Genomic DNA, 15,873 nt, shown 5'->3' with positions numbered 1-15,873 from the left:
TATTCAATTGAGCCCAAATTTGTACCAATGATGCACATATAATAGGTTGACAAACAGTCAAAATTTGAAATTTTTTGATGCACTCTGTGAAAAGTTACAGCTTGTTGAATTTTTTTGTGGGAGAAAAAAAGTTGCCTATCCCAAACATTTTGGCCACCCCCTGTATGTTTAGGCGTTTCCGTAACGTATACCTGAAACCAAATTTTGGTAAACTCTTGCAGACATAGTTTATTCGCAAAAAATAAAAACAACGTTAATCAGTAGTTCATGCGCCCAATCGCGAATTTGCAAGTGATAAACCCAGAGCAGATGCAATCGTGATTTCAAGGTTAATCGATTTGTTCCCGGATGTCGGATGTTTCAAAAAGTTTTTACTGATACTGGAATTCGTGAGATCATTCAACTTGTAAGCCATAGCATACCATGGATTCGATATGCACGATTGGTTTTCAAATCGTGCGAAATTATTTGCGAAGGGAATTTGCACAATCAATGATAAGTCGTATCGTCTGCTTTAATTTCGCTTATAAATCGTAGTTAATGATAACGAATCTGTTTACTTTAGAACTTAGGTCGCATTTCCACCAATTCGGCTTGCTTTTCTGTTATCCAGTCTGTGGATTTGACCATTGTATCCCGGTAAACCGAGCCCTGCTGCTGAGCGATCGGGTAAGTTTGCGTTCTGTTGATACACATCACGAAGATTCCACCAACCACGGCCATTGATCCGAAAGCCGTCAGGGGAACTAGCTGCCCGAATTCAACCGTAGCAACTATGTACGGGGCAATTAAGAAGCATGTCTGTGTCAGAGGAAAGAAATCTGGGTTCATAAACTTGGATTTTTTTTTGTATTTTGAAGAATTCTACTTACCCGTCCCCAAACAGTACATGAATATGCCACTCCATTCTTCTTGCTTGGGCCCACCAATTCAGCAGTGCAGGTAACTAATAGGCCCAAACAGCAAGAAATGCAGGCCTTGGGAATCATTGCCGTGATCATCAGCAAAGCAGTTCGGTCGTTTCCCGTAACTAAAAAGAAAAGTGCTGTGTTTGGTCACGTTGTGAAATAGGTATGTGTAGGAATCCTTAACCTTCCGGTGGAATGAGCCAAGCCAGGTATGCTACTGAACAGCCAACAGCGTTCAACAATCCACACCAAAGCCATTTGTTCTTGCTGAACATGATGAACACGAGCCCAATGAAAGTTCCGGCTATTTCCGATGTACCTATTTGATATAAAAGTTTCGTAATCATTTTATTCGAGACATTAGATCAGTAATCTTACCAGCCACTACAGTATTGAACTCGATTTTCTCCCTTCCGAAAGCAGCGATGTTCAACAGCATCCCATAGTATGCCGTACAGAACAAACCCCAAGCCAAATGTATGCAGATCAGATTCTTCATAGACCCTTTCTCCTTCCATATTGTCCACCAGGCATCGGGCTCTGGCTGAACAGAAGCCGTCTCGGAGAAAGACTTCAACTGATGATCAAAATCGATCGGGATGCTGTCCTCAGATCCGTTACTTTTGGCTGCTCCCATTAGAAGCTCTCTAGCTTCCTGTACTCTTCCATGTTTCAGTAGCCATCTGGGTGAATCTGGAATCCACCTGCAATTACCAACGCATGTGTGTATTATAAATTCCCCTTTCCTAGATTAAACATTCTCCTACTTGTGCAATATAATGTAGACAAACGTTGGCAATGAAATAGCCATGTAAAGCTCATTCCAACTGGTCGCCAAACTAGCGATCCCAGGAAGCATTATCACGCCGATCGACCAAAACTGTTCAAACAGGCAAATAGTGGCGGTTTTGAACTTGCCGCCAGTAATATCGTTCACTGCAAACGAAATCTTTTAGACAGTTTTTTGAAATACGACTTCCCCGCCGATACCTACTGATAACACTTCCTGCCGTGTACATGAAACCGCAGAAAATTGCACTCAAACACCGGAATAGTGTGTGCATTTCGAATGCACTTATATAACCGGTAATGCAGCCACATGCAATCTGCGTGTACATTCCTGAAGAAGTAATCGAGATTTTCAATTAATTTTCTATGCAAATAACATACCGGTTCAAATCTACCCATCAGCATCATGTTCCTTGGACTTATGGTCTTCATAAGCTGAACAGTGAGAATCCCACCGAGCAGTACGCCAAATTGATGGGCACATTGTGTTGTTGGGATCAACCAGTATCTAAAACAAATGAGTCAAATTTAAATGATTTTTTTTTTCGAATAAGTGTAATCAGTTTCGTACCTTTTAATTCCGCCCTAATTGCTTATCCTTTGACAGATACGCGTATTTCGACTACGACTGGATAACTGACACTGAGGAAGATTACAAGTGGTACTCGAAATACGCGTAGAGTAATGCGGGGCAAAAGTTCGCACGGGGCAAAAGTTCGCAGTGTGTCTTTTTCTGAGCACGAGTTAAGAACCCAAACAAATCTGTATGGGTTCGACACATAATCAGGTTAGTTACTCGTCAATAAAAATTGGAACGATTTCGTTTTGGTTTGGCAGAGTTATGCGAAATAATGTGTTTCTAGGTGTTTTGATATAATTTTTGGGCCTTTTAGAATAATAATTTGTAGTAACAGGAAGAAGAAGAATCTCATAACCTCTTGATGTCAGAGAATCGGTATTGCACAGTAGTTCGAGAGGTGCACTCGAATAAACAATAAACTACTAGTGCGTCTTGCAGAAAGGAACATTGTTATAACCTCGACAGTGGGGCAAAAGTTCGCAGTAGCTGTGGGGCAAAAGTTCGCACTAGATTTCTGAATCTAGTACATCAATATAATTACAGAATCTTTGAAGCAATGATGATTTCGTGTAGAAACTACTATATATGTATAATATGTGTAGTATGCATCCTGAAATCGTTCCGGCAGAGGGTTTGAACTTAGTTTTATAAGAAGTTCCATTGTAAGGCAAACATTATGTTCACTCATTTAAACCAAGAAATGAAAAATGGCTAAACAAAATTTTAAAACATTTTCTTCGCCATCCTCGTCGTGTCTTTTCGTTTCTTTCTAAAGTTCTTATGTTCATTTACTTTACCGGGGTCTTTCATAGCTTAGTTTGTAAATTGACAGCTATAACTCATCACCATACTGAGGGGGATAAGATTCTATTAGGGTCCCGTTCAACAATTTTGCTGCAAATTTGTTTTTTTTTATGTTTTTTTTTGTGCAACACGTATTTCTATGATTACCCCACAATGTATTTTGACAACTTCAGTAACGCTGGAAAGGACTGCTCTTAGTTAATAGTTGTGGAAGTCTTCATAAAACACATTATGTTCAAAAGCTGAACACCAGGTCGTATTCCAGTTGGGCCGTAATGCTAAGAACAGAAAGAAACAGATTTTATGGCTTGAGTGAAAAGACGAACATGAATTAACATGAAATAAATGAACATCACACCAATAAACTACCCTGTACAAGGTGCGAACTTTTGCCCCGCATAATGCGAACTTTTGCCCCCACTATGGGGCAAAAGTTCGCATTGGAGTACTTGTATTAAAAATTGTATTACTAAAACTACTAAAGGAACGCGAAAAAATCTAGTACTACGTTTTGAAGGCAACATGATAGGGACCCGTTTAACGAAGAAAAATTATATTGTTTTATTTTCGTTTATTAGTTATTTTGTGAAGTCTGTTAGGTGCGAACTTTTGCCCCGCATTACTCTATCTGTCAAAGGATAAGCAATTAGGGCGGAATTAAAAGGTACTAAACTGATTACACTAATTCGAAGAGAGTATTCTGTTTAGTGGGTTCGAAATGTCGGTACAAGATTAAATGGAATATTGCAATAATTTATGTCGATCTATCATACCTTGAGCATACCAAATCGAACTGGGTAATTATGGAGGGGTAGTCCGAACGGTGCTCGAACGCTGTGCAGGATATCAGCTTAGTGTCGTTACTGAGCTTGTGCCAGGATGTAAAGTTTGGGTCATTATAATACTGCAAAAAAAAATATCAGTTGGATTCACAATCAAAGCCTATGTTTTTATATCTTATATTGAGATTCCCAACCTTTTGTCAAGCTATACAACAATTTCAATTAAAAAAAAAAACAAATGAACAGTTAGTCTGTCTCAAGAACAAACAAATGTGCCTCTGACATATCTTGAAACGTTGAATCCGAATCCAGCATCATATTAACTCCAACACGCCATAATTTAAATTTATACTTTAATTCATAAGGCAAAATACTCGATTTAGTTCACCACAGGCCGTTAAGTAGGCAATTTTATTTTTACAATCATCGCTTAAACTTCATGATTCACTTCTCCTTCTTTTTTATGGCTCTACGTTCCCATTGGAACTTGGCCTGCCTCTCTCCAACATAGTGTTCTTAGAGCACTTCCCCAACATAGAAACGGCCGTGTAAATTCACACATTCAATAAAACAGAATACTTTTTTCGGTAAGGGTGTTGCAAATTGAGGGAAATTAGGGAAAAATGAAAATATTTGTATTCTGGCCTTCATTGATAACCTATAACCTGATAACCTGATTTATAGACACCATAAGGATATTCCAGGTCAGCAAAACTACCTTGGAGTTCAGAACGTCAGGTCACAACAGCCATATCTATTATACTGAGTAGCGTTACATAATCAACCGCAGTTACTGGAGCAATCTGAAGTCTACTAGCTTGTTATAAACCTTTGAGACATTCAGGGCCGTCCAAACTGTTCTATAATGAAGTCCTTCAAATCTACAAGAATAAATTTGTGTTTTCACCGTAAATAAAAGTATTGCATAATCTGCTGGGATCCGCGAAGCGCTTGACATCTCAAATGTCATTTATAGACACTACAGATATTCCATGTCAGCCAAACTACCTTAGAGTTCAGGACTTCAAGTCTACACTCGTAACAACGGCCATATCTGCTATACTATGTAACGTTGCTTATTTATCCGTGGTTATTGGACCAATCTGAAGTCTATTTTTTTTATCTGTATTAACGAGATTTTTAGCCCTGGGCTAGTTCATCTCGGGACCCACGCCTTACATCCCTTCCGAAGGAAGAACTCACATTTTGTGAATATGTCGGGAGTGGGATTCGATCCCAGGTCCTCGGCGTGATAGTCACGTGTTGTAACCATCCAACCAGGTCCGCTCCACTCTATTTTTTTATTATAAAGCTTTAGGGCATTCAGGTTCGTCCAAACTATTCTATAATGAAGTCATTTGAATCTACAAGAAAAACTTTATGTGTTTTCACCGTAAATAATAGCATAGCACAACCTGCTGAGATCCGTGAAGCTCTTTAAATCTCAAATGTCATTTAGAGACACTATGGGAATGCTCCAGGTCAGCCAAACTATTTTTGAGTTCAGAACTTAAGGCCTACACTCGTAACATCAGCTATATCTGACAGTGGGTCAACGTTGTGTGGAGAAACTTTAAATTTGATCGTATCAAACCGGAACAAAGCTTTTTCAATCTATATTAGCGTCCAAAACAACTGTACAAAATTTGGGAGCGATTGGTTGCATCCCCGCATTCCACATTGCGATTGAAATTTGTGCGGAAGTTAGTATGGGAAAACATACTTTTTTGTATTTTACTCATAAGTTGAATTCTTTTGCCTAATACTATGTAACTAATGACGAAGTATAGCGTAGGAAATGCCGAAAAACTTTGCCGAAGACTGCAAAATGATCCGACGCTTGTGAAAAAAGTTATTCGCCTGGTAACTTAGACCAAAAGTTCAGATTTTATTATTGATGTTATTCCTTTACATGTTAAATGTTAAGCACCACCGGGCAATCTGTACGTTATAACTTTTTTCACAGGTGTCGGATCACTTTGCGGTCTTCGGCAAAGTTTTTCGGCATATCCTAGGCTATACTTCAACGTCTTCAGTTAGATAGTTTTAGGCGAAAAATTTTAATTTATGAGAAAAATGCAGAAAAGCACGTTTTTCCATACTAAATTCCATACAAATTTCAATCGCAATGCGGAATACGGAGAAGCAACCAATCGCTCCCAAAATTTGCACAGTTGTTTTGGACGCTAAAAGGAATCGAAAAAGCTTTGTTCCAAAAAATCGACATTGTTGACCCAGACTAATCTGACATACTGAGTAACGTTTCATAATCAATCGCGGTGACTGGACCAATCTGAAGTAAACTATATATTATTATGAACCTTTGGTACCTTGAGGGTCGTCCAAACTATCCTGAAGTTTTGCTCTTGATAGTAGCAGTAGTTATTCTCACAATGAACTTTAAACTGTAATCTGTAATCCCCCTGGCATATCATGGGACATTTCAAGACAGTTTTGAAATATTCCAGATCAACAGCAATACTCCGGAGACCATAGCTTCGGGTATATCCTTGTGATATTCGCTTTTGCCACTACGTTAAGTAGTGTTACATAATCCACTGTACTTACCAAAGCAGTTAGAGAAACAACAAACGTTGTTATATATTTTCGGGATATTATGGGCTTCCTTACTGTTATGAAGCTTAGTTGATAAAAACAACCACTGTAACTTTCAGAAGACTTGCAGGACATGGTATATTAAAAATCGTAGCTTTTAATGAAAGAAGTTTTTTTTTATCTGTATTAACGAGATTTTTAGTCCTAGGCTAGTTCATCTCGGGACCCACACTTTACTTCCCTTCCGAAGGAAGAACTCACATTTTGCGAGTTTGTCGGGAGTGGGATTCGACCCCAGGTCCTCGGCATGATAGTCAAGTGTTCTACACCAGGTCCGCTCCACAATGAAAGAAGTTGCCTTCACACCCGTAGACTTTAGGACCTAAACTCAAGAACAGTATGGATGACCTAGGATATCTCGACTGATTTGATATTGTCTATTGAATTTTTAGAAGACTTACTGGACATGATAGACTAAAAATCGTAGTTTGTATAATGAAAGATGTTACCGTTACAGCCATAGACTTTAGGATCTAAACTCAAGAACAGTTTGGATGACCTAGGATATCCCGACTGATCTTATACTGCATATTGAACTTTCAGAAGACTCACTGGGCATTGGAGATTACATCGTAGCTTTGTATAATGAAAGAAGTTACCGTTACACCCGTAGACTTTTGGATCTCTAATTCAAGAACAGTTTGTATGACCTAGGATATCCCGACTGATCTGATACTGATACTGATACTGATATTGAACTTTCAGAAAACTTACTGGACATGATAGATTAAAAATTGTAGCTTTGTGTAATGGAAAAAGTTACCGTTACACCCGTACACTCAACCACTCTCAAGTTCACTTGTTTATTTACTCCTCACTAATCAAGTTTCTGTTTGTCGTAATGCCAAATATTTGTCATTGTAGTCCAACATTCATCTAAGGTTGCCATGATTCACGTTGTGTTGGCCTTTTGTCGGGCTTGTTTGGTCAAATATTTGTCATGTGTAATGGGACTCTTAGGCAGTAATTTCTTCACTCACTTACACATTAACACTGACACTCACCAACTCACTGGCATCGTCTTTTACTTAACAACTCTTTCACTTGATTACTCGCAATGTGTTGAGTTGATGAGTGAGTTCGTGAATGAGTGGAGTGGTGAGTGACACTTGTAGAAAACTAATGAGTAAGAAAAAACAAAGAATTAATCAATAGATTAATAAGTGGGTCGATAAGTTAGTGAATTTGTGTGTGAGTTAGTGAGCTAGTCCACTGACAACGTGAAAATTTTGACTTTTAAGTTTTGAGATAAAACTTATGTGACTGAATCAACAAAACTGTAAATCAACGTTTAAATAAGATTCTTTTCAGAAAAATCGTAAATCTTCAGCACCGAAATCAACATCAAATGCAATGGTTCCCAACCCAACTTACCTCTAGGCTTTTCTCGAAAACGTTACAATAGTCGACACTTATCTCATGATCATCATTCACTCCCTCCATCACCGGATGAGCTGCCCTAACCCACTTGGTCTCGTTAAAGTGTGAACTTATGGCCGCGGGTGGCTTACAGTAGAAATCACCTTCAGACCAAGATTGCAACTGCATTAGGTTTCACATCACTTCCGAATGTCACAAAAACGCACTTACCATCTTTGGGAGCAGGTCCCGTGTAGATCATACAGGCCATAAACCACGACGAAGGTATTTTGCACAAGTATATTAGGAATACCGCCCTGAGCTGCCACCATCCGAAATCCTTCATAATCGACGATGGCAGGTCCGCCATTTTCCAGCCAATTTAGGGAACTGTGCCGTTACAGAAATGCTTGAGTGCACGGGATTTCGAATTATTAAGGTTTGCTGCAGTGATCACGATCTCTAAGGTAATACGAGAGCACTAATGTAATTGCAGTTTTTTTTTCAAACTTGTTTGAAATAATCCTCCTAAGAAGGTATCAAAAACAAGAAATCTTCGGAACCAAACAGATATTTGACTTACAGGTAACGAAAGTTATATTCCCGATTCTCAAAGGTTTCTCCGTGTGACTGATTTAGTTCAATATGTAAAATTCATCAACTTAACAGCTAAGCCTTCAGTCCAGGTCTAAGAATCTTGAACTAATACTTCAGGACATGTTCCTGGAGAACCACGCTTACAAGACTAAGGCGTCGTTGTGAGTAATCTATGAATTAATACAACCGATAAGTGCAATAGACTGTTTCAGGCGATAAATATATTTTAGAGCATTTACAGCCAAAAGCACGAAAAAATATGCCATTTTTTGATTCGAAATTTTTCAATTTGAATTAGATTTTTTTCATGCATTGGATTCCGTGAATCATTTACTTTTCATCAACACATAACCATTTTTCCTCTCCTAACTTTGAGGACCAATGAAAAAACTAACTTTTTTCTGCTTTTATTATCGGCGTTTGGCGCAAATATGGCGCCTCGACGTTTTGGCGCAAATATGGCGCCTTCTTCAGGAGAAACTGTAATTATAATATGTTTCATTACAATATTTTAAGTATACTAAAGTATTCGTTTTTGATTTGGGGTTATGGCGAACTGTAACTGTCGGATTTTTGGTTGGAATTATTTTAACTTATACTAACTTTCTTCGACGAAAAATTATAAATCGAAATCAACTTGTTGAATGGAAATGATGTCTTTGACGATGTTTGAGGGTATTTAAAGGATTTTAAAAAATACACTGAGAGTAATATTCATCACGGATATATGTTAGATATCATATAATTTCAATTTTTGATATAAAAAAGGATTCTACGTACTAGTTTCAATGAAATAAAAACATACATATTTTTTTTCTACATCCAACCGCGAATTAAAAAAAATCAGAAAAATAAGGAAAATGTTATTCGAGATTTTTTCCGTTTAAGTTTGTTATTTTTGGGTTTGATGATTTGCATGTGTTGTTTACCTATTCATTTTTAAACAAAATATTAACTTTTTTTCAATTCTTCTATCAAAATAAAACAGTTTATTGGAACTGAACTCCAAAACTATTTTCTGAGTTTTACCCTACAATTAGAATGTTCTATCGAAAAATAAAAAAAAATCATCTTATTCTATCCATTGTTATAAAAACTGGATTTTCCTTTATCTTGAAAAATCGAAAACCTAATGAAACTTCTAAGAAAAAAAAAAAAAGTAACATCTCTTACCTTACAAAAATTAAAAAAAAACGATTTGTGAAACTGTGGATGAAAAAGAATCGGTCTCAAAAATATGTTCAAATCGATTATAAATGACAAAAAATATATTTAGATCACAATAAAAAATACATACTTTAGAGAATTAAAATGAAACACAGAAAAATGAGAAATAAAACAAAGTTCAATAGTTCATCCATTGACGAAATTTATAAAATTTTCCTAAAATTATTTTCTATAACATCTGAAACAGTCTGTAATGCGATTTCTCACGCGCGCGGAGAACAAAAGCCTAGGAAATATTACACTTAAACGCACTGCACCGGGTTCGATGCACAGCTAATAGAAAATCATATCTGCATGGTATCATATCTCCATGACAGCCCTCATAATGCTATTACGAGTTGAACACAAATATTTTTTTTTACATTAACTTTCCCAAGTGATAAAAGAGTTGAGGGCAGGCATCGGCTCCAATAGAAAGACAGAAAAATCGCAACCGAGTGTTAGATCCGGCTAGAAATGTTCTTTCAAAAAAGTTAATAGACCCTATCCGAAAGACGATCACCGACAGTTGGCGTCGGTTTGGGAGCCAAAATTCAAGTAAAATGCCGCAGTATCAACTCCCAAGATACGGTATCGGAAAATAACACCCAGTTGCGATTTTATGCTCGAGCAGAAACCATTGGGCGAGAGACAAAGGCCTGAATTTTAATGGGGGAAATGGTTGCAATATGGAAAACGTTCTGTGTTGTGTGAAAATTGGAGAAATTTGTATCCGGATTGCCTTAACTGCTAAACATATTTGAAAACAGCGTTTTACGTGAGACAATCTCAAAAACTGTCAAGCTGAGTTTCGAAAGCTCTAAAGCTCTAAACTGACTTTAGAAGAGAATTTTATATTAAAAAGCAAATATTTCCTTTTGAATAAGATTTTGAAGTTTCATGTTCCATACGATGAAACCGCAGTTTCACAAACCACATGCATCCGGATATGAGAAGAAGTTAAGACATAATTTAGGTAGATGGTTGTCTAAATTCCTGTGATAATAAAAATTGGTAAAAATGTATTCTCCGAGTTAATGGACAGATGTTAGTTCAAAAAGAAAATATTCAGCTAAGCAGACGTGAAATCGTCTGCCGAAACTTTCCTATAAGGTTATCTCCTACTGTAGTGCAGTTGTTAGTTTCATAAGATTGCCTTCTAAATGGAAGGGAAAATTTACACTTTCAATTTTCGCGCATTAGAGATCGACTGAAAACTGAACTGCATATACAGTGCTTGAGATTCTGAAAAAAATGCGAGGTACTACCTGATCTCAGTAACCAGAAGTTACATCAAATTCTGTGGATTAAAATAAATCAAAGTATCACTCAATTCTGACTTTGAAAATCGTAGTGGTGATCTTTAACTAAATGCTTCGAAACACTCAATCATCATAAATTTATATATTCTCCCGGAAAATTCACAATACGGTTCACTATTCTCATTCAAACGTTTGAAACTTCACTTCTACACGTCTGTTCACTAGAGACTATCACCTGGACCAACGAGACACGCGCACTTCTACTTTCCCGCCAATTCGCAATCGAAATGGTTGTGTAGAAATAGTTCTCGGGCAAATAAGCTGCGCATCATCTCGAGTTGTCTAGCCTATTCAAACAAAAACTATTATTCGAAATCGTGTGCCAACTGATTTTCATGCACGGTTATAAAATTCATCCAATTTGAGCTAAAGTGGAACAACACACAGGATTAAGTTTTGTGGCTCTTATTTAGATTTGAGTGGCAAACATTGAAGACGGTATTGTAGACAACACAACAAGAAAACCTTAAAACTTTTTGCATTTTCCCTAGACGTTCTCAAGATAGGTTGGTTTCAAGGTAGTCTTCTGCTAAAACACTTTAAGTATACGATAAAACGGTTATAAAGCAATTCGTTTTTATATGTTGGTGTTATGAGCGTTTCCAGCTCAACGCACGAACCACGCAGACGCGACCTTTTTCAACACAAATGAAACTTTGCTCATGTATGAGCTTCTATCTGAAAATGTTTTTCATGTTATTTGTGTTGCAATATTCCTCACCTAACTTTTAAAAAAGATATACGCACCTAATTTTCTTCTTCAAAAATTATATCTCGGAAACGTCTCCAGTTAGCCTAGCGGTTAAAGCGATGGATCGCCAATCCGGAGACGGTGGGTTCGATTCTCCCAGTCACGAAAATATTCTCGACTCTATATATAGAGACGTGGTTGTACGGCTAGTATAGACGGACCGGGTGGGTAAGACGGACCACTGACTAGTTCTGTTACTTAAGAGCTGATATTTGACTTTCTTCTACGATTAACTATATCTTCTTATCAGTTGATGATTATTGAACCACTCCATGAGAGAATACATGTATCGAAAGTGCAAAAAATAATCAATAATTTATCACTCCCAGTTTCCCAGTAGTTTTAAACTGTTCCGTTCTATACGCAACGAAATTCAGGTAAGGACTGTTCAATTTATAAAACGGACAACTTTACAAGGCTATAAAAAGAAGACGCGTAGTTCAAATTTATTCACCCTTGCTTCGTTGCTCAGTACATAATCTTTCATTATAGTAATCATTTTTGAATCGAATAAAAATAGTTTTATTTTATAAAAAATCGGCCAGGTGTTAAATGAAGTGAATTTTTCGATTGCTGAAAATTGAAAATATATATAAAATTACTGTTCACATATGGTATATCGTTTTTAATACCAGAAAAGTATGTGCCATGCTGCAGCAGCATGATTAATAAACATTTTGGCAAAATTTAAACTCAATTGGAAAATTGAGTGTTGAGATATTAAAGTCTCAAATAAGATTCGATTTTTTGTATAAAATTCAATTGTAAAGCAAAAAGGGCATGAAAATATTAAATAATCAATTTTTTTATGCATCCAGTCGAAAGTGGGAACAATGTGGTTTTAAATGCAGAAAACTGCTTCTTAATAGCATTGCTGGTTTGGTTACTGTGCGCTATTAAAGACACAGTAATCAAAACAGTTTCGTTCTTTGAAGGTTCTTCCAAATTACAATGTAACCTAATGCAAATTTTGCATAACAATGATGTTGGAAATAAAAGCTTTGCATCCGATTATTATTAAATAAAGTGTACCATAACATTGGACCAACTTTGTTGAAAAAATAATAATAACAAGATTCGCTAGAGTCGAAAATCTGCATCAATGGAGCAAAAAGTATGAAATTTTTTTATATGACTATCTTTATGGATTAAATTTTTGATGAAAAATGCAATTATAAGTATTTTTTTTCTTCCGTGTCATTCAGAGAGAAATGTTCTACTAGTCCGGACAAATTTTTAGCCGAATCCGTGATGCTATTGCAACACAGGACTGAAATGAACATTTTTTAATAATTTCTATGAAAATAAGGCAACTCACTATATCAAGCAGGAGACTGCTTGGTGCATTATTACTGACCAACTATTGAGCTTTACCTTTAGTAGAATAGTATAAGATTCCAATGCATTGAAAACTTCATGAAAATGTGCATGTTAAGTATGTGGAAAGTTAAGTCGAATTTTGAGAAATGGGTTTTTATTGATGTTTTACGAAAATCGCTGCAGTTACATAATAAAGAACATTTTGCTTAATGTTATATTTTTCCTACATTTGAGAATAGCTATAGAAAGTTATGCAAAAAACTGATAATGATTTTATTGAAAAATAAAAAAGATATCGCACAAGTTAGTTGTCCGTTTTATAAATTGAACAGTCCTTAAATTTCATGGATTATGAATAACGGGTGGTGGAAAGAATATTTTGCGTTGTGTGGGGGTAAGACGGTCCGCCTTGAGGGTGGGTAAGACGGACAGTGTTGGGGTTACTTTGATAGTGCCGTAAGAAATACATTAAGACCCACACATTGATCACAGATTGAAATATATGGAGTACAAAAATGATTGTGGAAGCCGTAAAAAGCATTTCATATTCCTTTTTTGTTCAAAAATTAATTATAGGGTATTGGTTCCCTTATTAAGCATGTGGCTCCCATTTTCATCCTACGAAAAACAAAGGATTGAAGCGCTGTTTGTTTTGTTTCTTATTTTTGTATTTTTTGTTAGAAGTGAGCACCCTTGAAAACAAAAATAACGGAATCAGTCGGTGCCGTAATCGCTTGTTTTCTAATAGGATGAAAATGGGAGCGTGAGATTACTGATGGCACACATCCCCTATTAGATTTTTTGTTGTTTGAACAGTTTGAACTTTGTAAAATTACCAGAGCATTGCATACTGTTAGGCGTTTATCAGTCTATGGAGGCTTCCAATTTACAAAATAGATTTTATTTTGCAAAAACACGTTTTGCTAAGAGATTTAAGGCCAAATTTAGATTCTACTATGATTGATCTACCGAATACAAACAGCCACAAACATTAGAGGCGTATTAGGTAAATTTCCAAACGTGTCCATCTTACCCACCCTACCGGTCCGTCTTACCCACACTGTTCAAAAACATACATTTGGAGATCAATTTTTAATTATCTCAAAAGTCATGGAAAATCAAATTTTATTGCAAAATCGGCTTGCAGTCTGTAAAGAACCTGTGGTGGATAAGACATGCACAATAGGAATTATTAAAAGAAATGTACCATTACTTCTCTCCGTGTATGATATTGACACAAACGAGATCGCTCAACTCTATGCGGTGATGGCGGCGCCGGCGAGCTTTAAACTTGACGTTTGTGCTTTCTTTCCTCCGACGCCGTTCAGTGGCGGCGTATAATTGTATAGACGAGTGCACCGATGAACATTGAGTTCACTGAGCCTGAAAATTTTTGACAGCACAGCGGGGTCGACTCCCAACAACTTCTACTCAGAGATGCATCACCAAAATGCGCTGATAATATTTTTCTTTGATTTCTTACATGAATTTACATTTAAAGTCATGCATATGCATATAGTTAATGCACTAGCCCATATTTTTGCAACTTCATCGCGAAAACTAGATGCAATAAATTAAACAAATTTTCAGCTGGGTAGAAGTTGTTGAGAGTCGACCCCGCTGTGGTGTCAAAATTCGCGGCCCGAGTGAACTTTCAGCGGGCGGTGCACTCGTCTATTGGTAATGGCGAGAATGAAAGCGCGCTTCAACGAAACGCGCACTTCGATGAACGAACGAAGAAAACAAAATGAATGAGGATGAATAGACAGACGCGTGACTGAGTTTGTGTATGTATGCGTGTGAGAAGAGAGAAAACGTGAACGGTAAAGAAACGGTTTGGAAAGAAAGAGCTTCAGTCTAGTTTCTACTTTTGCGGCATACGGATACCTGAATTTCGATGTTCGTGTTTTGAATTTAGAATTCAGATATCGGTTACCACAGAACCTTAGTTGAAGTATATAGTATGGAGATTATCGCATTGTTTACACTGTCAAAATATAGTGTTTCCTAAACATGTCCGTCTTAACCAACCCCCCACCCCTACATTGTAATTGCATTCCAGGAACTTCTAAGCGTCGCAATGATCTCAAACTTCTTACCTCATCTAACTCATAGATGTCTAGAAATGAGTTCAGTCTTTTATTTTTTTAGGAAAAAGCTAGTTTTGCCTTACTTTTTTAGGAGTTTGCAATGTATTTCTCATTTAGGTGAAATCATTACTTCTAAACAACCGATAGCCACTAGGACTTCCTTTTTTTTTGTTTTAACATTTTTGTGGAGCCTTGGTTGGAAAGTTATGAAGCTATTCTGAATATGAATAAGTTAAAAAAGAGTTATTTTTTTTTGATGAAAAAGTCATTTATTGTAACAGAAATCACTTATTTCACAGGTAATTGTCTACCTTTAGGCGTTAAGGAGGAAATTTCAAAATTTAATTTTAAATTTTAAATGTCAAATTCACTAGTTGTAAGAGTTTTGACGCGTTACTCGAGTTTAGAAGAGCAAAATTAAGTGGATAAGATTTTTTTCTTTTAACCGATGCCTAATTCTATACTGATCAATTTCGTCGCAAAGTGGCATCTTCAATTTTGTAATTTTCAAAGTAATTTAACTGAAAGTTTAAATTTGTTGAACAAAATTCTGTTACATGGTTTCATGGAGATCTACTGGGTACTGATTTTCCAGAAATTCCTTGGCAATATTTGAATTGCCACTAATGTTATCCGCAAAAGTTGTTTTAAAGCGATCAATTTGACCCCGGATTATGGTACCTATTTTTTATTTTAGATTTTTGATATAAAAATCCTTTTGCTTGTTTTAAAATGGTGAAAAATAACAA

The 15,873-nt window shown here is 36.6% G+C and overlaps 1 protein-coding gene across 1 annotated transcript; it reads right to left on the bottom strand.

The window, feature by feature from the left end:
• Positions 1–366: 366 nt before the first annotated feature.
• LOC109401180 (organic cation transporter protein-like) lies at positions 367–8,294 on the bottom strand. Its single transcript, XM_029856256.2, has 10 exons — positions 8,070–8,294; positions 7,854–8,002; positions 3,855–3,985; positions 2,093–2,205; positions 1,903–2,028; positions 1,676–1,844; positions 1,287–1,612; positions 1,093–1,227; positions 873–1,030; positions 367–801 (listed from the first exon to the last, which is right to left on the bottom strand). Exons 1-10 carry the CDS (start codon positions 8,206–8,208, stop codon positions 562–564), a joined length of 1,686 nt encoding a protein of 561 aa, XP_029712116.2. The 5' UTR covers positions 8,209–8,294; the 3' UTR covers positions 367–561.
• Between the last annotated feature and the right edge of the window lie 7,579 nt (positions 8,295–15,873).

Source organism: Aedes albopictus, chromosome 3, assembly GCF_035046485.1.
Source record: "Aedes albopictus strain Foshan chromosome 3, AalbF5, whole genome shotgun sequence".
Taxonomy (NCBI): domain Eukaryota; kingdom Metazoa; phylum Arthropoda; class Insecta; order Diptera; family Culicidae; genus Aedes; species Aedes albopictus.
Note: the sequence above shows the minus strand (reverse complement) of the source record. Positions and strands in the feature narration are given on the sequence as shown.